Source organism: Acinonyx jubatus, chromosome A3, assembly GCF_027475565.1.
Source record: "Acinonyx jubatus isolate Ajub_Pintada_27869175 chromosome A3, VMU_Ajub_asm_v1.0, whole genome shotgun sequence".
Taxonomy (NCBI): domain Eukaryota; kingdom Metazoa; phylum Chordata; class Mammalia; order Carnivora; family Felidae; genus Acinonyx; species Acinonyx jubatus.
In genome coordinates, this window is record NC_069388.1 from 87,776,577 (window position 1) to 87,801,385 (window position 24,809).

Sequence of the window (24,809 nt, forward strand, 5' to 3'; positions counted from 1 at the left end):
TAGCTACCCTAAAGAAATGCTTGCCCATATGCACAAAGAGACATTTACAAGGATGTTAATTATAGCACTGTTTGTAAGAGCAAATAATTAGAAACAACCTAAATGTCCACCATTAGGGAACTCACATGGGAAGATCTCCAAAACAAACTTCTATGAAAAAATGCTACCGAGTTGTGTACAGGATGATTTACTATATGTAAAACCCCATAATTGGTACACACGTACTGTGTGCCCATAAACCCACAGGTAATGTTTTAGAAGGTTCACACCTCACACAGTGATTTCCTTGGGAAGGGACCTAAATTTAGGAATTAGGGGTTGTTGAAAGACTTCCACTTTTTTTTTTACCCTGTTTTTCTAAATACCACTTGAATTTTTACAATGAGAATAGAATCATGCTTTACTTGTCTAAAAAGTGAAAAGAAATTGCCAAACTTCCTAAAGTGGATCATAAAAATTTGACAGCCAGCAGGGATCGGTGCGACCTACTCACCGTTCCCACACTTCGGTATCTGTATGTGAGGAACTTCCTAAAGAAGCTGATTAACTTCAGGAATAGTTTCTCCTTAAAGTAAAGGAAAAAAATGAAACCACAAGTATAAAACCAACTAGGAAACGCAGACAAAAAATTCGCAAATTCTTTTACATGCTTTCAAAGCATACTGTCGGTTTTAAAGTGGCCAAAAGGGTCAAGATTACAAGCAGGGTTACAAAAAGCAGTGGTGACCGTGACCCTGTGTCTAACAACCGATGTCCAAAAGAGAAGTGGAAAAATGAGGAAGGCTCAGACTCAAACTCTGTGACATCGAAGAAAGTGACTTGGATTGAATGTGTAGCGAAGGCTTGTTTATTCCTCCACACGAACAGAAAATACAGTCCTCTCCTCTTCGGAAAGGCTATTACATTAATGCCCCTATAACTGAGGCATCTGAGCATTGAGAAATACGGCAGTCAATATCTATGAATCATATTATAAGAAATGGGAAACTGAGAAAATGTATTCTATGTGACAAAGAGCCGCTACTACTCATCAATAGAAGGTCATGGTAACTGACGCCCAATAACTATTCTACCCCCAGAGGATTAGTCTTAACTAGTTGTGATAATCCTTCCCTTGCCAGTGATTGATTGAGGAAGGGACACGTGGCCAACCCTAGCCAATGACAGATGTCTGCAGGGGACTTCTGGAAAAGGTCTCCTCTCATCCAAGAAGCGGTGGCAGGGAGAGCCTCCTGTCCTCTGGGCAGTGGTGGGTCTGAATGTGGTGCTTGGAGTTGCTGTTACCATTTTAGGACATGAAAGGGGCTAGCCCGCAGATGAAGCCCCTGGCAGAGCACAGAGGTGGAAGGAAGGGCCATGGGTGCCTCACTCGGCACTCACCCTTTGTGAAGTAATACATTCATTTTTTTTTATTTAAAAAATTTTTGGGGGGGCACCTGGGTGGCTCAGTCGGTTGAGCGTCCGACTTCGGCTCAGGTCCTGATCTCACAGTTCACGAGTTCGAACCCCGTGTCGGGCTCTGTGCTGACAGCTCAGAGCCTGGAGCCTGCTTCGGATTCTGTGTCTCCCTCTCTCTCTGCCCCTCCCCTGCTTTCACTCTGTCTCTCTCTCAAAAATAAACATTAAAATTAAAAAAAATTTTTTTAAGTTTACTTATTTATTTTGAGAGACACAGAGACAGCATGAGTAGGGGAGGGGCAGGGAGAGAGGGAGACAGAACCAAGCAGGCTCCACACTGTCAGTGCGGAGCCCGATGTGGGGCTCGACTCACGAAACCTGTAAGATCATGACCTGAGCCGAAATCAAGAGTCAGACGCTTAACCGAGCCACCCAGGTGCCCCAGTAATACATTCATTTATTAATTCAGCCAGTTTGAGTCTGGTACTTTGGGGCAAAACCATTCATAAAATGTATAAAGAGCTTTAACAGTTATTAAGAGAAAGATAGTCATTGAAATCACCCCAAAAATATTCGAGTAGGAGTTCATAAAAGAAATAGTAAAAATTCAATGAACACGAACTCAATCTTATTAATAGTCAAAGATAGATTTTTTTTATCTAAAGAAAAATCAATCTGGCAGGAGATCTTCGGATGTTTTGGAGACTAATCCTCATTGGTTAAATGGCTTACAAATAGTGTGTGGCTTGTTTTCTTACTTTGTAGATGGAGTCTTCTGGCATATACTGTAACATGTACTCAAATAAGCAATCCTTTCCCCTCTGGTGTATACTTTTTGTGTCATTGAGAAACTCTATCCTTCCCCAGTGTTCATTTATATTTTTTTCTAGAAGACTTAACATTTTACTTTTCACATTTAGGTCTTTAATCTATCCGGAATTAATTTTTGTGTATGGTATGCAATAGGGATCTCCTTTTTTTCTCTCCGTTCTATTTGAAAACCCAAATACCCAATACAGTCAAGAAAATATTCTCAACCACCCTGGGAATTGGAAAAATGCAAATTAAAGTGAGAAAAGAACCATTTCAGATGGACAAAAAATTTTCAAGATTGATAACACCAAATGTTGAAGAGGATGTAGGGAAACAAAAATTTAAGCCTTGCAGGTAGGAGAAAAGAGCCGGTATGCTTACTTGGCAATATCTAGCAAAGCTAGGTATGTGCACGCCCTCTGACGTGGCCATTCTATTTCTAGATTGGTGACTGTCAACACTGGTGGCACGACTGAAACCAAATCTGAAGTAGGGTCCAGATCTGTGCATTTTTAAAAGCCCCTACCCCCTGCCCCCCCCACCAGGTGGCTGTTTGAAAACCTCTGCCCTGGAGAAGCTCCCAGTCACGGGCACAGAGACACATGTGTGTATAAGGTTGATCAGTGCAGTACTATCATGGTTGTTAAAAAGGATAAGTTGAGATTTTATGACTGCCCTGTAAAGGTGTCTAAAATTTACTGAGGTTAAAATGCAGTTTACAGAACAGTATACATGGTATGATCTCATTTGTATTAAATATATATTTATATATGCATATTTATATTATAGATAGAATAAATAGAGATTCCCGCATTTTTAGAGGCTTACTCGAATTTGGAGGGATATACACCAACTTACTTTGGAGAGAGAAGTAGGGTTGTTTAACTTTATAAAGCAATCATGTATTATCAGGAAAATAATAGAACCATTTTTATTTAAAAAAAAAAAAAAAGCATGACTGTGGTAGCCAGGAGATTTGAGCTCCCATTTGGGTCCAGACTGACATCGGACAAAGCTTTCCCCACTCTACTTCCTCTGTCTCTTTCCTCTTTTGTGGGTTATTATGTGCACACAGTGAACAATTCAAATCTCATAGAAGGGTAAATAACAAAACCAGTCTCCTTCCAACCCTTGACTCTTAGCTTCCCCTTGACCCTCCCCAGAGACAACACTCTAGCCAGGTTCTCATGTCTCTGCCAGATACGGTCTATGTATTTACTAGTGGACACGTATGTACATCACGACCTGAAACACACATACACACACACTCATGCGAATCACACCAGAACACAGCCCCATCCCTGCCTTTAGAGGAGGGATGATTATCAAATAGGGATGGATACCTTAATATTTGCTTGATTTCACGATACTCCCCAATATTCCACCTGAAAAGCTTGCTATATGACACAGTTTTCTTTTAAATAGCTTGAGAATTCGGGGAGAGGTTCACAACCCATACTAAAGTGTCACAAACTCAGGACTGGGAATTTGGGGATTGAAAAATCAGCCTGTAAATAGGTGTAGGCGGACTCTCAAGTTCAGGATCTCTTAATAAAAGATTCCTGCTAACACATTCGTCTGGAAAACTCCCTTTTATCACAGCTGCTTCCTAGCTTGAAATTCTTCAGTGGTTGGTTCCCTGTTAACCATAAGATGAAGTCCAACTCTAAGCTAACATCCAAGGTCCCAATGGCCCTCTGCCCTTCCCTTTCCTCAACAGGGCAGGCCCACCCCAGCCAGTCCCTACTCCTCCCACATTCATAACACCCTCTCCTGCCTTGTGCTTCCCACCTTCTCTGCCTCTGGATTCCTCTGCTATCTGGATTTCAGTAATTATGAAATCTCTGAACTGGAAAGCCATTCATTCAATAAGCATTCACTGAGTGCCTACTATATGCCAGGTCCTGGGCAAACTGCCCAGAGAAACAGGTGACTTGATCGCACGTGAGAGCCCCTCACAGCTTTTTGGGCCCGGCTGCTACTTGGACACTTCTTTAACTGAGGGGTCAGGCAGTTCATTGCAACAACAGACTGTCAGTTTTTCAGAAGATCCTGCTACTTTCGTTGGGCTCCTGCTTATCATGTGTGGAGCATCTCTTGATGTGTGGAGTCCAGAACTAAACAGACTCCTTTGTTCTGGGCCACACCTTGAGCAATCTTAGATCCTGCACCTCTTGCCCATGAATTCACAGTCACTGCCAAGTTGCTGTGCCTGTTCCTTAAATGCAACCCACAGTTACGTATGACCAAGGCAGTTATAACTGAAGGGGACAAGACTGAAGACAGAGCCCCAGGACACACCACTGGAGACTTCCCTCAGGCTAACTACTCACGTCCTCTTGAAACCTGATACACACTGGGGGCCCATGTCATTTCTAGGGCGGCTCGCGCTTATGGCACCCAGCCCAGCCCACTCATCCTTCCAGATCCAACCCAGAAAGGTTGGAGAACGTGCCCCGGATGACCTGGAAACATGGCCCATTGGTCATCCACCCTAGGCCTGACAACTAAACGTGTGGAGGACAGTGAAAACGTTACATAACAAAAAAGAACATTCAAGAAACAATTTTAAAAATGAAAAAAAAAAACCCAGAATAAATGTCCAAGCAGCCACAGAATGTGGTCACCGATATCATTATGGTGGGCCTCCACTATGGGTGCCCAATTTCAAAGACTTTTTATCAAAGCACTCATTTGATCACTGAACAAACCCACACTGAACACTGTGTGCCAGGCATAGAGGGGGCCTGGGGGTTGGGGATGAATGAGTCTTGGGGAGCTCACAGTCTGATAAAGGAGGCAGACCCAGAAAAAAAAAAACAGCAACAAAAAACATGCAATTCCAGGTCACACACAGGCACACACAGGGTGCTGTGGTCTAGCCCTGATTGGGCCTACCAGGGAGGGCTTCTTGGTGGAGGTGGTGTCTGAGCAGAGAAATGAAGGCAAGAGAAGGCAGAGGATGGGGGCTGAGGTAATGGGAAGTGGAGATTCCAGGCAAACAGGGCCATGTTCAAAGGCCTGGGACCAGTGAGCGAGGCAGACGGGAGGTTGAAGATTCACCACAGCTCCAAAGGAGTATGGGCAGGGACTAGGTCAAGGAAAGGACAGAGGAGCTGAAGGGCTGCGGACACCACATTATCACTGACCTGGATGGAAGGGACAAACGTCATGAGGCCCAGCCACAGCTGACACAGGTGCACCTCAGGGGATGAGGAACTGAGGAGGTCAGGACCAACCCTCTGGGCTCGGGCACATTGCCGTGGCCACCTCCCGGACGAGGCAAGCAGGGAGGCTTGAACACCAAGGGAAGAATAGTAAAGAAGGAATCAAGGACACCAAGACCCACGTGGCCTGGGGGTGAAGGGGAGCAAGGAGGTGGGGTGAGGGCAGACATGTGAACAGAAGACCTCCCAGACACTGCCCAGACATCCTGAGGAACGGACTCCCCGGTGAACACAGAGATTTTTTCCTGGTGATGAAATCAGCTGTGACATTTAATGCAGGGGACTGCTGTAGACAGTGCAGGAAGAAGGCGTTTCCCGGCAAAGGGATGATGAGGCTGGCATTTTGGCCCATACGCGAAGGTTATTCCCCGCCCCCCCCCGCCCGTGCAAGGAGTCAGCTAGCAGGTGCTGAGGCTCCGGCCTCCCGTGAGGGAGCTCAAAGCCCACATGGGGGTCTTGTCCCTTGCTGGGTATGGATTCAGTCAAGCAGGTGGGGGTGGGGTGACCTTCAGGGCTTCCTTCCCTGACTCCTGCACACATATATGCAGAGCCCGGTACGGAGATTTGCTTGCCAGGTGGCACCTGGGGATCCTCACCTCTCGGCCCCTGGCTAAAGGCCCTGCCCCACGCATTCCTGATGAAATGTGCCCATTCCTCTCACCAGTGCCCCCTTGCGGCATCCGCGACCTTGCATGCCTCCCACTGGCCACTCCTGCCAGCTCCCAGCCTAAGGCCTCAAGAGAAGGCTGTTTGTGGGGTCTGCCTGCCCTGGAATGGACTCTGCTCATGGAGACTGGTGGGTGGACCTGGGGGAGGGGGGTTGTTTTTCCAATGCCTCCTCTACTGACCTTTAATTACACTGTTTGCCCAGCTCCCCAAACCATTAACTCCCACCTCACAGCACCCATCAATTAATGGAGGGCCTGCTCCGAGCTCGAGCTCCTGAACACAATTAAGCGTGACAGTCCACAAATAAGAAAGAACTGGAGAATTAATTAAGGTCTAAACAAATTAATTACCAGTCCCCAATCGATTCTGATGCCAGCACACATGCTCCTGGGCTCACCGTCTTTCCTAACATCTCCATGTATAAATAGAAACCGAGATTTCCCACATGATTGCTGCTGTGGACCGGGGCACAGCAAGGCTCTGAAACCACCGTGAGGGAGAGAAGGGCTCAGTGAGTGTCCTCAGGGCTTCCCACGTACTCAGCACACATGCGTGCACGTACACACGCACAACCCTAGCTAAAAAACCAGGGTGAACCTGGAGGTGGGGTGCTCCTGGGGGGCGCCTCTGGACCACATGCCTCAGTTTCACGGCTGTTTGGGTGAGGGGTTATCCAAGTGGGCTTGAAGTAGCCTGGGCTGGGCCTTCAAGGCCTGGGCGGTGGCCAGCTCAGAGAGTCTGAATTTTTTTCTTCTGGGAAATGGGGATGGCTCACCCTGCCTTGGGTCCTCCCAGAGAGACAATGTGGGGAGTGAGAGGCCACAGAGGTATGCTGGGGGAAATGTGGAGAGCTGTGGAGCCCCTACAAACCCAGGGAAGGCCTGCAATGTCTGTCACACATGTTCCAGTGGGAAGGGGCTGAAGTGAGGTCTGGTCCAAAGCCAGAGAGGGGTAAAATCAGTGGAGTCAGGTGGGGGAATGAAGTGTCCTGTGAAGTGTCCTGTTCACAGTGTCCTGTGAACAGGGCAGAACTCACTGGGCAGGGCAGCGGGAAGAAGCAACCGGCTTCTGGGAGCCTCCTTCCTGAGGGAGGGAGTAGGGATATGGCCTCTGAGCACAGGGCACACAGGCCCTTTCAGGACCCTCCCTCACCATGAAGACCCCCTTCTGCTCTACACACCACCCCCAAGCCCCCACACACATCCCAACAGCCAGGGCTTAATCTGATCACTTCCACTTGCCTCAACCTCCTTCCTGTGAGCACTTATGGCTCTGTGAATCCTGTCTCCCCATCAGGCCAGGGGTTGGAAGGGCAAAGAACCCTCTACAAGGTAAAGCAAATCCTGAGCAAGCTTCTTGGTGGCCTTAACGGTGGCTTGGCCTAGTCTGGTCTAGCCCACCATAGAAAGCAGGATGAATGCCTGGAGGGACCTAGGCCCTGCCTGCATGCAGTGAGCCTTACAAAAGATGTCTAAGCCTGAGAACAAGGTGAAGGGTGGCCAAGTGCAGGGTCTGTATGATGGCCTGAGAGGACCAGGGGTTCAAAAGCAGGTGAGGGGGATGTCTGTTCATCTTGCACACCACCGTGTCAACATCTACCCGGGGGGTTAGCAGGTATCCGTTTACAGATGGGCCTGGGAGGGCATCGGGGCCAGGGAAGTGGAAGCCTGCAATGTGGACAAGGAGAGACAGGAGCCAGGGGTGGAAGGGAGGCAGGCACTCAGCTAGGACTCGGGCAGCAGGCCTGAGGAAGCAGCCAGAAAGGATCTGCTGCTCTCTGGATCCTGGCAAACTAGGACTATCAGGACTACAAATGGCATTGTGTGCAACCTGTGCAACTGACTATGGATATGTGGGATCTCAAGACAATTTGACAGTGGCTGGACCTGCAGGCTCCTCTTGGATTAAGACAGGAGGAGAATCAGGCTGGAGCCCAAAGAGGGACAGGTCCTAAAGTCTCGGGTGGGCATGACAGATAGGGTCAAACCTGAAAGCAGGGACCCTCCTCCTGAAGGAGCCCCAGAGGTTAAGACCACCCCCAAGGTCATCCAGCAAGATGACTGGCAGAGCAAGGCTGGAACAGGCCCCTGGCAAAGTCCTTGTCTGAAGCTTGGCTCAAGGACAGATTGCATCTCCGCCGAGTCCCAGATCCAGTCCAGTGCAGCTAAGAGCTGCCACCTTCTGAGGCTACATCTGACCCTCCAGCCCAGAATAGCGAGGAACGCAAGATCGGCAGCCTTGTTCACTCAATTAGGCCCCTTAACAAAGTCAGATCTAAAGAGTTATTCCATTAGTGGCCCATGCCAGAAATAGCTGGGAGTTCATTAAAAGTGTGGAGTTGCTAAGCAATTATCTGGGTCAGCTGAGGCTCAGACGGGCAGTTGGTCCTGGGAGTTCATTAGCCTCTGGCCAACGAGGAGGCGGGGGCTGCCAGGTAATGATCTCCCACCTTCTTACGGGGCTCTTTAGGTGCTCCAAAGCACTTTCCTGCGAATGGAATCTGGTCTGTAATCTCGTTTGGCCCTCCCACAGCTCTGGGCTGCAGGAAGGTAGGTATCAGTGCCCCCATTTTACAGATGGGGAAGCTGAACCCTGGAGGTGAATAATGAGATTGGGACCATGAGCCTGGGTCTGACTCGGGCTGTTCAGACTGAGCCTTGGCACCTGGGAGGTGACGGGACCTGACACCACTCCTGGGCCGGCCCCTATCTTTGTCCTCTGGCATCAAACGGGGAACTCGGTATCATGGTTCAGGCGTATACTTCTCTTTAGACGACTAATCACACACTGCTTCATGCTTCTTTCAGTGTTGTTTCTTTTTAGTTTTTAAAAACATTCTGCTATAGGGCCCTCTCCCCAAACAAAGCATGGGCTTCTTAAGAGCCAGGCTGGGCTTGATGAGCTGGCCGGGGGCATCTATTGTGAGCTCAGCGGCTCCAAGACCAGCAAAGACTTAGCTGGAGGCAGCAAAATCCCCTCTACACACACGCACGCACCACAATTACCTGAATATGAATAATACGAGTACGTGGGACTCACTGCTGTAGGCGCAGAGCCCGCTTCAGATCCTCTGTCCCCCATCTCTCTCTGTCCCTCCCCTACTCATGCTCTTTCTCTCTCTCTCAAAAAAGAAATAAACATTAAAAAAAAAATAAAGGGATTATATTGGAATACATTGCCAAATATTTTTTCAATTGTGATACAATCATAGGTGTGCTTTTTAACTAACGAATTAAAAAATAAGACCTACCAGTGGATTGGATCAATATCATAATTTTGAGTCAGTGTGGCACAGAAACGGTATTTTAAAACCTCTGCAACAACTGTAACAGGACGTGAAAGTATCCGTGATTTCTATTGGTGACAAAGTCACAGCTCTTGCTTGTTACTGTGGTTTGCTGCCTACACTCCCAGTGGAAGGAAATGTTAAATTTCAGCTAGAGGCTAGTGTAGGTATTTTCCCCAGCCAAGTTCATAGGATCCCCTGCGTTCTATCTACTGGTCCTGTGGGGGACTGGGGCTCCAGGTTAAGAATCCCTGAGCTAAAAGCAGAATCCTGGTCACAGAGCTCATCAGCAGCGCCCCTGTCACCCTCACTTCTGTCTACACATGTTTTGCTCTAGTTGCCCTCACCAGGAGACCCCCAATGTCAGAAGAAGTCTGGAAAGGCATCCAGTTCCCCAAGAGCCCTGCAGCCCCACACACCCAGGTGTGACACACACACACCTGCACACACCCCTGCACACCTCTGCATGGTTCAAGTCTTACCTACAGCGGGGAATGGCACAAATCTCTGGACAAGAAGACGGGTGGCTGGGGTGAACTTGTTGGCTTTCTGAACCAGGACATTAAGGCCCACCTTAGAAAGAGAAAACAGAAAGTTCATGATGCTGCAGCGGCCTGGCCGACTAGGGCAGGGGGGGGGCAGGCTGGGGCAGGAGCAGAGAGTGAACGGCACTGTCTTCCCCTGAAGTTGTGCCCCAGACCCCAAATCCTCAATGTCATCGGGGGCTGCCGGGCTCCAGGGTCACTAGTCAAAGCATCACTGCCCAGTCATTCCAGTTAACCAGCCCACGAAGAAGAGGGTGAGGGGAAAGTCTCAGCTACACACGCACACACACACACACACACACACACACACACACACGCATGCACGCATGCACGCATGCATGTACCCCTCCCCCCCCCCCACATACACAACCTCTTTTAGGAGGGAAAAAGGAAAGATTGCTGTTAGAAGAACACATAATCCGCAAGTAAATGAAGTGTGGGAACCCTCATTCCCACCTCAGCCTCTAGGAACCCCTTTTCTGAGGCCCTGCTATGGGCTCAGGCACAAGCCTAACCTCAAGAGCTCAGGAGAAGGAGATCCACACACCTGCCCACAGGTGACTGTGGAACTAAGTAGAGCAGCCGAGAGCAGGATGGGGGTGCAGTGGGTGACATCCTGGGCTCACTGCCCTCTTCACGTAGACCCCAGCCCCCTCACCCAGCCTGGGACACTGGGCTCCCGCCTCGCCTTCCCCTTGGGCACTCCCCATTCTATTCCATCCCCCATGCTATCCTCTGTTCTTCTAGAACACGTGACCAGCTCCTCCCGTGACCTGTGTGAAAAGGTGCCATTTCCTTCATGCAGCTTCCCTACTCCCTCAACACCCCACATTCTCCTTCTGGGAATCCAGTTTACTGCTCCCCAGATGCTATGGGAGCTTTCTGGTCTTGGGGCCTTTGCCCATGCTGGTCCCTGAGACCCGAATGCCTTCCTTCTCTACTCAGTCCACACCTGCTCTTTAAGGCCCACCTCTGACCTCCACCTCCAATGACTTACTAACAGTGGGAGTCACTGAACCTTTTTCTGCCTCGGTTTCCTTGTCTGTAAAAAGGGACCGTAATATCTACAACATCCCAGGGCTGTTACAAGAATTTATGTAGGACCTCCTGGGTGGCTCAGGGGGTTGAGCATCCGACTCTTGATTTCAGCTCAGGTCATGATCTCACGGTTGTGGGATCAAGCCCTGTGTCATCAGGCTCTGTGATGACCATGGAGCCTGTTTGGGATTCTCTCTCTCCTCTCTCTGCCCCCTCCTCTACACGTGTATACACGCATGCGCACTGTCTCTCTCTCTCTCAAAATAAATAAATACACTTAAAAAAAAAGAATGTATGCAAAGTGTTTCGCATGAGCTTAGAGCATAAAGGGATCTAAATAAATGAAGCTATGTAAAAATGTAAGCCATGTAGGAATGTTGCCTCTCCCAGGCAGGAAGGTGCTCCCTCACATGCCTCCAATCCCTCCTTCCTGCCACTCTGTTCACGGCTCATGGATGTGATGTCCCAGCTGGACAGGGGAGGTGGACCATGCCTTTTTCATGTTTGTGTACCCAGCATTCAGGACAGTGGACGGCATGTAGTTCTTGCTCAATCAACTGGTGACTGAGGAATAAATGCATGAACCAACAAATGAATGGATGGAGATCAGCAAAGGCTGGAAGGGGGGTTTCGTGGAGGGAGGAAAGGTGGGTTAGGCAGGGCAGAGGAAAGAGAATTTTGGTGGGGAAAACAGCACAAGCACAGGCGTGGAGAGAGAAAAGGCTAGACACGTGGCCAGACCAGAAGCAGATGTATAGAGGCCACTGCTGCCCCAAACTGAGGCCAGAACCAGACTCTGCCCTGGAGGTCTTTCCTGGGAGGAGGGGCAGCGGCGGCTGCCGCAGGACACCTGGCCAAAGGGGGCCTGGGGAGCCTGCGCTCAGCTCTGGCACACCTGGTCACTAGCAGGCCACCCTGCCCCCACAGCCCTGGCTCTGGCCTCAGCCTTCTGAGTTGTTGGAGAAGATGCAGAGCCTTGGGAAGGCCTCCAGGGCTGCAGGGTGACTACAGCAGTCAAAGCAAGAATGGCACGGTGACCTGGGAAGACAGGAAGTGCCAACCTGTCAGCCCCTGGGTAGCCCAGGACCTCACGGAGCCAGGATGCTCCCGGGCAAACCCAGCTTGGGCTCTTGGGCATCTGGTCTGTATTTGAAGCCTCAAGCTGATCCTCAGAGTCTCATCCTTGTCCTTTCCCTGTCACTTGCTCAAGGGAAGGCTGGGAGGCAGGGAGATGTGCGGCAGCTTGGACACACTTCACTGGTATGGCAGGGCAGGCCAGGGAGCTGCTAGCCTACAATGGGCCCTGCTCCCCTGCTTCCAGGCTGCCCTGCCACGCAGATGGAACTCACCAAGTCCAGGTCTCCCCAGCTCTCAGCAGTGAGTGACTGTCTATTTCTGTGGCCCCCCCTTCCCGCAAATGCCAGGGAACACGTTCCTACAGAGTGCAGAGTGGGAAAGTCTGGAGGGAGACAGGATGACACAGGTGTTGGTGACGGAGAAGAGGAGGAAAGGGGCACGGGGAAGTGCCAGGCTGTGTGCTGGGCACATCGCATGAAATATCTAAATTAAATAGGCATGGGGCACCTGGGTGGCTCAGTTAAGCATCTGACTTCAGCTCAGCTCAGGTCATGATCTTGTGCTTCGTGAGTTCGAGCCCTGCATCAGGCTCTCTGCTGTCCGCACAGAGTCTGCTTCAGATGTTCTGTCCCCCTCTCTCTCTGCCCCTCCCCCCTCAAAAATAAATAAACATTAAAAAAATAAATTACATAGGTATGTTGCTCCTTTTTATAGATTCAAAAAAGTTCAGACAAGTTCCGAGGAGTTAAGTAACTTTACCCAGGGACACACAGCTATTACGGGGCAGGTAAAGCTAGGATTTGAACCCAGGGGTCTGCTAATTCCAAAGCTTTGCCTTAACTATGCTATTTACTTTCTCTGTAGCTTCCATCTCAATGAGGCATGCTTTAATGTCTAGTGTGCCATTTAAAACTTGCTGTTTGCATAGCAAAAGCTGTCCTGAAAAGACCACAGTTGGGGCCAGGGCCCAGATGAATGGGAGGCAGCTCCCGTCAGCAAAGATAGGGCCCTTGATCCAGCCCTGCCTGCGCCCCCATCCCAGCTATCAAACAGAAGGTCTAGGTTCAAACTCCAGCTCCACCCCCGATATCCTTTTGGAAAGATGTGGGACGTGTTGGAGGAGTCTTCCAGGAGGCCAGCAGGCAGCTGGGACATTCCCCTGGCAGCCTCTTGGGGGCAGGCAGGGCTGGAGTGTAGTGGGAGGACAAGGAATAGTGGTCACTGGTTGTAACACTCAGACTTGCCCTCAAGCCTCCCTGGCTGGCTGTTTTTCCCTCTGGCTGGGACTGGCACAGTCCAGAGTGAGTGTTTCAGCCTGTCCCCCCAACTCTGGGTGGGAGTCCGGGGTAGGGAGGAGGAAAGAAGAGAAACAACAATGCCTGGGTTCCAGATCTCTTCTGGCCTGCCCTTTCCCTGAACCCCACTGGGGTCTTCCCGACATGCTCATTCCTGAGCATGGCCAGCATGCCTGAGCCAAGGAAGGGGCCGGGGACCAGCAAAGTGGGGAGACTAGGAGCTGGTGAGGTCACCCTGCACACCCACTGATGATGAGCTCGAAAGCAGGAAGGTACAAATAAAGGAGAGTCAAGCAGGCACTTATTCCCACTCCTGCCACAGCCCCCAACTCAGGCCTTACCGTCCCAGCAGCTAGGATGGCCACAGCCTGGGAAGGGTGGGCTGCAGACCAGGGTTGCGAGCCCGTCTGTTCTGATTCCTCAGGGGCCCTTTGGCCTGAAACATTTGGTGGAGCCCATTAAAATTAAAAAGCCAAGTGGCTGGTGGCTCTGAATGCCAGCTCATTTTCCCTGGCATGGTGGGTCCTGTTTAAGGGAACCAGCTGGCATTAATGGCACACAACTCATCACGAACAGCAGCTAGCGATCAGAAAAATCTGAGCTAATAATCGGGTTTGGGAAAGATAATGAGATATGGAACAATCACTGCTGAGGGTCCCCCAGGGTCTGTTTTAACAGCCTCAAAATAAGCCACAAAATAGAAATTAACCAAACAGGGGCTCCATTTTGGCAGAGAAGAAAACAAACAGGGTGTGGATTTTGCACACGAATTCCCCTTGTGGTCAGCAGACAGGGGTCCTGGGAGGAGCAAGAGCCCAGGAGACCCCGTGGGACATCAGCAATGACCTAAGGAAGCAGTGGACTGTCTCTGGCCACTTCTCTCCAAGCTCTGGCTCCCAGGCCAGTGGATTTGCCACGGGCAGCTGACAGGAACAGAAGAGAGAAGACTGGCTTCCTGACAATCTCCCAAGGTGGGATAAGGGGCTCTGTGACACAAGATCTCCCATGTCATGAGCTGTACGGCTGATAGCTGTCTCCTTAAGCACCAAGGTCCTCCCCAGGCCACCAGCAGCTTCCTTTCTGTGAGGCCAGCGAGGAGACGCTGGATGGGGCTTGAGCAGTGCAAGCAGGCTGTGTCCTCCACAAACCTGCAACCCCCTGCAGGACGCCTTTATCTGGAGGGGCTTCAGGTGCTCCCCTTTCACACTCCCAGGATGAAGGTTCCCTTGCTCCTCCTCACCTACACCCTGTCCTGTCCCACTGTTAGCAGCTCCTCCTGCCCCAAACCCACGAGTCTTCCTGGATAGGAGCCTCTCCCTCCCCACATGCAACTCGGCATGCAAGGCTACCTGTCCTGTCTCCCAGGTATCCTGAATGCAACCACTTCTCTCTGCTCCTGTTGCTTACCTTAAGCACCCATCTCTTCTCCTTGGACAACTGCCCGCCTCCTAACTCAGCTCCCTGCTTCTGCTCTTGCTCCCTCCCATCAGCTCCCTACACAGCAGCCAGAACGATCTTCTAAAAATGGGTATCAATTCGCTTTAGCCTTTCAGTGGCTTCTCACTGCAGATAGAGACCCACAGGACCCCCCCACACCCCCCTTTGCAAGGCTCCAGCCACCTGCCTTTGCCCTGCTCCTCCCCTGAGCCAACTCTCTCTCTCCTCTCCCTCCCTCACTCCCCCCACCACCTCTCTCCTCGGGGCCTTCAAGCACGGCCCTCCCTTGGCCTCCTCCCTTTTCAGCTTAAATGTCAGACAGCCCTCCTCTTCACTCAGGGCTCCCCTTTTACAGTTTCTCACAGAACCCGGACCTCTTCCTTCCCTGCACCTATCACAGTCTCAAAGTGTACATTGATTTTCCTCCTTAAAAGGTTGGGAATCAAGGTGATACATGTATATTATTTAAAACTGAATAGCACAGAAATATTTTTACCTGTGGCCTCTTTACTAAATATCCATCTCTCCCAGTAGGCCCTAAGTACTGGGTACAGGGCCTGTGTCTCCCTTACTCCTCACTGAATTCCTGCTGCCTGGGGAAATGAGTAGGTGCTTAATAAATATTCTAGAATGCATCATGTGAGTGATTTCTGAGGCAGGAAAAAAAAGAGCCGCAAGGGAGATCTGCCTTGTGCAATCACTGCTAGCAAACAACTCTGCAGTGCTAAACGTTGCACACACAGGGCCGAGTCCACCTGAGCAGACGGCTCGTCACTCTGTCAGGAGGAGGGGCCTGGAAGGGGTGGCCCCAAGGCCGTGAAGGTTTCTGGGAAAGGGGATGCCTGACTGAGACCTGAAGGGTAAGTAGTAAGCAACCAGATAAGGAACGAGGAGGCTCAGTAGAGTGTCAGGGGCATAAAATACCAGGTTGTCTGTAGCCAGCTGTGGACTCTAATAGAGCCTGTAAGAGGACCCAAGGGGTCCTGGAGAACAATGGAGAAGAGGGCATGCCTGAAAGGAGAGATGGCACGAGATTCCGAAATCAGATCTACTCTTGGGTGGTGGATGATAATGTAAAGAGATGGTTAGGAGGTGGTGGAGCAAGGGCCGGGGCAGGTCGAAGAATCTTTGAGGTGCCAAAAATGCCCAGCAGAGGGCGCTCGTTGTAGGATAAACTCTTGGCAACCAAGCGGACCCCATGACCCTCTGTGGAGGTCAACTGTCCTGCAACCCCAGACAGCCTCTTGCTTGGTGACAGGCTCAGGAGCAAAGGGCCAAGGTGGCTGAGACAGAGTCATACACAGGCTGAAAGACCAATCAGCTTCACCTGCTTCTAAGAGGGTTGTTTGCCAGCAACAGAGACCAATCCTGATCCCTGAACCGTGTCCTGTAGGGACCTGTTGGCCACCTGCTAGAAAACCAGTTACATCAGACCCCTTACACGTAGGAAGGGACACAACTTGTCCTCCCCAGAATAGAATAGATGCAGAACCCATATTCACGTTGGACTCACCACTGCCAATATCACCATCTGCAGGCTTCTGGAAAACTTCAGATTCTGCTACAGGGTCCATGTAATGGGCCCTCCAACCCGAAAGCCAATCACAGGAAAGCAGTGAGTTAACATTCTGGTCTTGGATTCTCTGGTTAACGGTCCCTACCTCCATTAGGCCCAGAGAAAGACAGCAAGGCTATAAGTACACCCTGGATCACAGAGAACACCCTGAGGTACACCCTGGATCACAGAGAACATCCTTAAGTATACCCTCAACTACAGAGAACACTCTAAGGTACACCCGGATCATAGGGAACATTCAAGGTGCATTCTTGACCACAGAGAACACTCTGAGGTATAGATTGAATCACAGGGAACACCCTGAGGTACACCCTGGGCCAAGAGAACACCCTGAGGTACACCCTGGACCAGAGGACAGGACACGGACACTCTGAGGTACACCCTGACCAGAGAGCACCTGAGTCACCTGACCAGAGAACACTCTGAGGTATACCCTGGACCACAGGGAACACCCTGAGGTACACCCTCAACCACAAAGAACACTCTGAAGTATGCCTTCCACCACAGAACTAGCCAGACTTGGTTCTTGCAGGAGGCGGAACAAGGAGCCTCTGGACCAGGGACAAATATGCGCCGCTGGCTCAACTTTGGCCAGAAAACACAGGTGCAGGAACCAAGTATGAAGTTGGATAGTGGGTCTAACCCCATTACACCTAAGGAGCCTTTTAAAAATTTTCTTCCAGTCCCCACTGTTCTCAGGGTACCTGGGGGCAGACTTATCTTCCAGGAGGCATGGCTACAGTTCCTTTAAACTGGAAGCCAAGAACATTGTTTGGCTCTTCCCTCCACCTTAGGCCACAACTGGGAACAGGAAGAAAATGGTGTCTTTGTATTAGCAGAATAGTGTACGATTAAGCCTGTGTTTGAATCCTGGTTCTGTCACTGGTTTCACCTCTATGCTTCAGTGTCCTCATCGATACAACTGAGAAGGGCACCTAAGCAGTACCTGGCACACTGAAGGCATTCCAGAAGTGTTAGGCATTATGACCATTGTGATTGTTTGCCACTCTGATACCGGGACATGGAGCTCCCAGTAGGCAATGGGAACTGGGAGGGGTAGGGGTTCAGCCCAGGAACCTCCTGGGACACCTCCTTGCACTCCAATATCTAGTAAAGGTAAACAGACAACCACTGTATCCTGTTCAGAAAGAACCCCTCAGGGCCCAGACCCTTTGGGAATGGAGAACAGCAACTCCCCAAGAGGGAAAGAGCTCAGCCACCTAAGACGTGCCTGAAGGTGAGGGGTTTGAGAGCCAGGCGTGAAGTGTCTCTCATGTACCAAACAGCTCCTGACCAGCATGGAGGACTTCAGCCCTGAGCCTTCCTCTCCAGCCACAGGTCCATTCTCACCAGGGCCTTGATGTCCATGATGCGGGTCATCTGCTGGGCCTACTGCCCCGCCATGACTTCTCTTCCAGCCCACTCTGCCCGCCCTTCCCGCAATGCCCAGGTCCCTGAGTCCAGCCAGCACTGCCGGCGTGGCCCCCTAACTCCTGAGTAGGCGCTCCCAGTGTTTCACAAGCGGCTCTGCTACTCCTCAGTTCATTGCCACCTCATCCCCATCACTTCCGGAGTCCATCACAGTCTCCTTTTCCTGAATGCCTCTCCACATGCTGTGCCCTCTACCGGGAACCCTCAACCCTGCCTTCGGCTCTCTCTGGTCTGTCCTGAAGAGTCGGCCTCTTGTGACTTGGGGGCCCCTTCCCTACTTACCACCACACCCAAGGGTCACCTTCATCAGAATTCTGGTTCTACCACAAAATATCCTCAGCTTTCCCTCTCCTCGTCTTGAAGGACAACATACCAATCGGAGTGACCCCCCTTGCACCTTCCAACTGCCTGCCGTATACACTCCCCTGAAGGGAGTGAATAGGTCTCACTCTTGTGTAGCCAGGGCCCGCGGGGGGCTGACCACAGAAATACTCAACATGAACCCCCAAATTCAAATACAGTGAGGACTGACAGAGGCTTCCTTTGTTAAAAGACAGCAAACTGTTAGATTTCAAAAATAACTTAAGACAAAATTTCTTTTTTATTCTCGAGCAAGAAGCCAGACATTGCCAAATCTATTTAGAGAGTTCACCAAAAGGCTGCTACCCCTGCACTGGTGGTCCTGTAACCAGCATGAGACTTCATTCGGGGGGCCATGCAAACTGGGGGTCCTTGATTCAGGGGGGTGCTGGCCAAGGTCAGGACTCTGGCTCTTCTGAGGGAGAGGAAAGGTCCAGGGAGGAGACTGGACTCTCAGGGCCTAGCCTCCACTCCAGCTTGTCCTTAGTCCCTGGGATTTGCCCTCAGCCTGTCAGCACGCCCATCCACGCCGCCTGCTTGTAGGGACTCGTTTTAATTAATGCCAGAGCTGGGCCAACCACTGGGGCCGTGACACTTGTTTGCAGGTCTTCTCCTCCTAACAGGTTCTCCCTGGGAGGGGATTTGTCACTAATTGAAGCAGAGATCAGTTAATGAGGCCGCGGGCCCAGGGTTCCAGAGAACAAGGGAAAGGAAAATAAAATAAAGCCTCTTTCTTTGGAGGTTTTGTGATTTACACACACAAAAGAAAAGCAAGCAAGCTGCAGATTTTCCAAGTCAGAAACTCCGCTCCATCTGCCGGAGTTAGACCCTCACTGTGTGAAGACGTCAGGCAGAGGGACGCCGCCACGGCTAAGACTCGTGGATCTAGGCGGAGAGGGGCCTCCTGAGGCCCGCAATCAATCAGCAACCTAATTAACAATTATTTATGGAGCAGTGCTCACTCCCCCTCCATGGGGGAGAAGACACAGGGCCTGTCCCTGGTTAACTTGTAAGCCAGTAGAACAATGACAGGACAGGACACGGGGTGTAACTGAGTGAGTGTGTGGGAAGGCCAGAAGTTTCTAGGCCTTGGGGCTGTGGGAAGAGTTTGGGCTCACATGGTCAGGAAAAGCCTCTTTGAGGGCTCTGGAAGGGAGCTGGGATGTCCCAAGCACAGGCGCAACCCCTGGGGGCTGTGACAGCCCAGTGTGAGGCCTCCGGTCCCTGAGGGTAAGATCCTGGCTCTGAGAGCCTGGAGGGCCCCCAGTCCCCAGGAACAGCAGCTTGGGCGTCAGAGGCCCGACCCCACAATCTGGGCTAGCTCAGATCCTAGGAAATGGGAGGGATGGAATGCCCAAAGGGCCCTTGGGTGGGACAGTGAGGCCTGGGGATGCTGAGAGCCTGGAGCCCCAAGCCTATAGGAGGAGGACATCCCACCAGGATAGGGCTCAAGCCCTTCCCAGTCAGGGCTGCTCAGTGGTTTCCTCCCCTCAGCTCCACCCCACTCCACCCTTAAATCTCAAAGAAGGAAGATGGGATTTTCAAGCTGCTAAACTGGGCAGAGCCATCAGCTCCTCTTGTCACGAAGAGCAAGGAGGAGGTGACAGAGTCCCTTTCCTTCTCTCACAAGAGCCGTCACCTTTGCCAGGAGCCCCCCAGAATCAGAGCCTGCCAGTTTGTATGACCCCAAATGAAGTCTCTGCTGGGTTGGGGACCTCACCAGGGTGGGGTTTGCAGTCTCTCAGCGAGCCATCTGAATAGATTAGGCAATGTCTGGCTCCTGGCTTGGGGTAAGGCAACGAGTCGGGAGGGAGCTCAATCTTGGTATGAAGTGGGGATCACTCCCCAACAGGTCACTTGGAGAGGACGTGGTCCACACGGGAGCAGAGTAAAAGAAGCCATCTCAGAACAATCCCAAATCCCTACTTTCCCAGAGCAGTGGAATGAATGACGGTGTAGGGTACAGTGGGTTAGTACATAGTTGTGAACAATTATTACACTTAACGACATGGGAAAGATAAGGAAAGTGGGTTTTGCAAAGAGATTATTATATGTGAATTCTTTCATTATACGTGAATTTTTGAATTTGCATTTTGTAAGTTTTTTCTCACCAATTGCATGTATTTATTGTGTGATGAATAAAATAACAAAAGTTGTGAAGTGACTTTCACCCTCTGGAGTCAGCTATAGGAGACCACCCAGCCAGGATCTAGAGAGTATGATGGGGGCACAAGGGTGGGCTCAAGGGTGGGAACTTGAGCTTCCACTGTGGCTCTGGCCCAGGCCCCTGCTGTGTCACCTGCCTTCAGCCCTCATCTGGGATCCAGCCTTACACTCACACAGCCAGTTTACAAACCTCCCCTACTTAATAGCTGCTCTATTTTCAAAGTCCTGAGGAATTCAGATGAAACTATTCCTGTCTTGTGGAGGGCCTCCAGGATGCACTGGACATGTAACCACATGACCAAGGCCACAGAGGACAATAGTGCCCTGGGAGCTCGGGCAGAGAGCAAAGGGGAGCCAGCATTTGGGCCAGCCTTACAGCTGTTCCTGAGCCCCTTGCTTCCTGCATCAGCCACATTACTGAGAGTGAGCTCCTCTGAGAAGGGTGCTGGGGCAAGGGGCCCTACTAGGGACAGACGTCCTGCCCTCAGCTGGAATGTACAGCCCTTTGCATCACTCATGGGCACCGCCTCACCTCCCCGCCGGCTCTCCAAAATCTCGAGCACTCTGTGTTAAAGTTTGTGTCTCTCTAGTAAAGTGTCACCAGAATCTACTCTCTTGTCTGCCGAGGAAGCCTGCCCTGGTGGCCCACCCACACAAACCTCTGTCTCCCACATCCTTGCCTGGCCCTGACCTCAGACAGGTCTGGCCAGAGCTGCAGGGGAGAGGGGCAGCTGCAGAGCAGTGGGACAGAGAAGTGGGGAGAGAGTTACTCACAGCAATGGAGACGGCGCTGATAACAGCTCCCAGGTAGCCCTGGATGAACTTGGACGCAGGAGAAGGCTGGAAGGCAGAGACAGATTTCTAGGCCCACTGGGTGCCCAAAGCTGCCATACTCCACCCTTGCAAACAGCCCCAGCCAGCAAGAGACAGTCCTGCCCACCAACAGGTGAGAAGGAAAAGATCCCTCTGGAAGCCAAAGGGAGCCAGGCTTCCCTCAGCACAGCTCCATACAGGAAATACAGGGCAGGAACGTCCAGGGAGATGCCAAAGGGGCCCACTGCACTTTTGCCCTGTTCTAGAGAGCTCAGGGGCAGACACTGCTGGCTGGAGGTAGACAACAGCAAGGGCCAATGTGGGTCATGTACGTCTGGGGCAAGCATATCCAGTGGAGGGAGGATGCGTGCTGGAAGTGGGCTGAGGGCAGCTGGAGGGGTGTCTAGGTGAAAGTGGCAGTGTCCTGGCTGGCTGTGCCTGGCTGGCTCTCCCGGCCTTAACCCATGAGGCCACCGGGCTTCCATGCCAATAGGCGAGGGGTGCTCAATGTTTCTAAGGAAAAATGTAACCCAAGTTGCAACATATAAAATTAAGAAAGAGCTGAGGAACTTGCCTTTAACTATGCTCTGTTATTTTGGAGATGTTTGGTTCAAGGCATGTGAGAGCCATCCAAGCAGGGATGTACACGTGTGGATCACACACGCGAGATGTGGACTGAAGGTTTGGACGGGGAAGGGGGGCATCCTCAGAGTTTCAGGCCCCAAAGTTCCTACCACCAAGGCCCAGCCACTAACCCTACCCCATCTCCCCCCTAGGTTAGAGGATGCCCACAGCCTCTCCTCCCCAAACTGACAGGCCCCCCAAGGGGACCTAGACTCCTCCTCCCCTCTTACTGCCTTTGGACAGAAGTGCAGGAAATACAGCGTTACCAGTGAAGCTGGGGCCCAGCCCCTTCCTGGACAAGAGAAGGGTGACAGGCCTCCACCCTGAGCTTGTCCCAGGAGCGCAGGGGACTTTGGGGAGGAGGTGACAGGCCCCTCAGACCCCTCACCCCTCAGGAGCAGCCCTTCAGCTTTACAGCCCACAGTCTGGGGGGCACCAAGGCAGCTTCCAGGCAAGCTTGGAGGAAGCTTTAGGGGAATTCAGTCCCCATGTGGCTGTTGCCATCCTAATCCAAGATCTGGGGATAAGAGTTGCCCAAGGAGGATTCCGCCAACGGAGCTCATCTCTCTCACTGCTTCAGGCACATTCCCATTTCATGGGCCTTCTTCACTTCATGTTGAACAGCCCCTCCCCAGTGGGGCCCTTCCTGAAGGGCTGGCCATTTCAATAAGGTGCTTGGAGAAGCACAATGCTCAACTCAGAGGAAGCAGCCCCCGATGGTGGCACACCACCCTGGAGGGAGGTTGAGGGTCACCCGAGCCTGTTCTGCGCGGCTCACCTTGGTAGCGTTCCGGTTTGCATAGTTGACACAAGCGTTGTGGCTCTGGTTCAGCCACTGGAAGGCAAGGGGGGAGAGGAGAAGTCAGGGGAGGCATGGGAGCCAGGCCTGGACCCCGGCGGGGCCACAGCCTCCAAGAAGACAATGGGATGCTGTGTCCAGCTCACAGGTGGTTCTGTCCATGACCGACTGTTCCAGTTTGCTTGGGATGGCGCCAGCATCAGCGCTGAAAACCTGGGACACCCCTCAGTTGCTGCCAAACCAGGACACCGGTCCTGCCCATGACGGCAGTTCATCCCCATCCAGAGACTGTCACCTCTCCCGGAACTGTGGCGTTCACTGCCCCAAACGGGCCTCACTGCCTCTGACACATTAATCCTTATTATATTCCTTACTGAGCCGAAAGCGGACGTGTAACCCCTGGAATTACGGACAGCCGTGAACCTCTTTCAAAAGTATCCCAGCCCGGTGTCTTGCGCCACCTGCCGTGCCCTGATGCGGGCACCGTTAGGAGTTTTATTCAGGGAAGACTCTGACATTTTTTCCTGAAGACAGACAGGCTTTCTTCCTGCCCAGCTCTCTGTGCATAGACACACACACACAGAGCTTCAACTGTTTTTAGGGAGCCATAGCCCAGGCTCTAAGAGTGGACACCAGGGTCCATGACATTCCCCCACCCACCTTGCTACCTTGGGGTTGGCGGTGGGTTCACCTTCCCCACAGATCTCAGTGAGGCTTATACCAAAATGCTGCTGAGGGCCTCGAGGTCACAGGCCTCTGGACAAGCAGCCAAGGAGCAGTGGGCGGCCACAAATAAGCTATCCTCCCCTCGTGCAAAAATTAGTCACATAAAATGGCCTAGGCATGGGCCGCTGGGACCTGCTCAGCAGCATCTGAAGTCCCGGGGTTCTACCAGTGGCTTCTGAGTCAGGGCGGGGGAAATGGGGTGGCTTTCCCCCAGGGGCCTGGATGGGAGACCCTGGGGTGGGGAATCATAACCAGCATTTGTGGGGCCCCCTTTCATAGGCCCTCTGTTGCCAGGGACTGTTACCTGCCAGAAGACAGTGGATGCCAGTGTCTGGTTGGGCAAGAGAAGACCAACTACCTATGAGAGAAAAAGAGAGGAAAGACTGAATAAAGCCAAAAGACCATCCTACACTTTTGCAAGGAAAAATGACACAGGCATGAGCAAAAGTAAAGCTGGATCTGTACAAACCGAGGTGGCTGATGTGTACATACAAACTGCTGCCCATGTGAGATGGCACACGAAGAAGTGGACCAGGTTGCAGAATTAAATTACAGCACAATCCCACTCTTGTTAAAGAAAAGACATCACATCGCACATAGAACCATATACACAAACATAAGCATATATGTATCTTCATGAACAAATCTATAGCCCCACAAGTAGATGTCTCTGGAGGTCACATTATACAGTACTTTCTCGCATTCTTCTTGAATATTCCTATATTCTTTTAAGCATTGGGCATGTATTATTTCCATAACTGACGGCAGGGGGACAATAAAAACAAGCAAACAGAAGGAACATCTTTACTTCCACTCAGCTAACCCAGCTCTCTTTCACACCCTCATGATCCAATAGGATTTTTGTGCAGATTAAAATATGATGAGAAAAATCATTTCAAGGGCCTTAAGCACTTTATAAATACAAACGGGGGGAATTTAGATCTTTTATCTCTGAGCCTCCATGAAGAAAATCTACACCATGTTTAAGCTACTGAAGGAAACATAGATGTCTAATAAATACTTGTCAAATGAGTGAATGAATCAATGAATGAACAAATACACACATATGGCTGAGCACCGCTACATGGGTCTGGATTCATTATTCCCAAAGCCCAAATGTCACCTAAGAGCTAGGCTTGCTGACTTTGTTTTTTTGGTTTAAGTCAATATTAATGGTCTCATCTTCACAAGTGGCCAAACTTTGGACTTCAGGGATCCATGTGTCTCTTTCAAGTTTACCTTTTGAGAGCCTGTGAGCAAAATAACATCTACCAAGTACCAATGCATATGGGAAAAATGTGCACAACCATCCACATATTGACTTATTTATTATTCCTGTAGATAAAATGGCTCTTTGGCAAGAATTTCTGTAAGGAGCAAGTATAAACATCCAATACTATGCAGTAAATCAAATTCTAGACATCCTCAGCAGCATTTGTATATCATGTTTTAAACATTAAAATGTTTTAAGACAGCAAACACACACACACACATTTATATTTATTGGCCCATATCAGTTTGAATAAAAT

The 24,809-nt window shown here is 50.9% G+C and overlaps 1 protein-coding gene across 8 annotated transcripts in view; it reads right to left on the reverse strand.

Annotated features, from left to right (window-relative positions):
- Window positions 1-24,809, reverse strand: part of SFXN5 (sideroflexin 5) — a 117,830-nt gene that overhangs the window by 31,622 nt on the left and 61,399 nt on the right. For all 8 annotated transcript variants that reach the window (XM_053200761.1, XM_027072200.2, XM_053200760.1 and 5 more), the window contains 4 exons: window positions 23,585-23,638; window positions 22,534-22,590; window positions 21,093-21,158; window positions 9,876-9,966 (listed from right to left, as the gene is read on the reverse strand). In XM_053200761.1, the coding sequence (XP_053056736.1) occupies window positions 9,876-9,966; window positions 21,093-21,158; window positions 22,534-22,590; window positions 23,585-23,638 (268 nt within the window). The remainder of the gene's footprint in view (window positions 1-9,875; window positions 9,967-21,092; window positions 21,159-22,533; window positions 22,591-23,584; window positions 23,639-24,809) is intronic.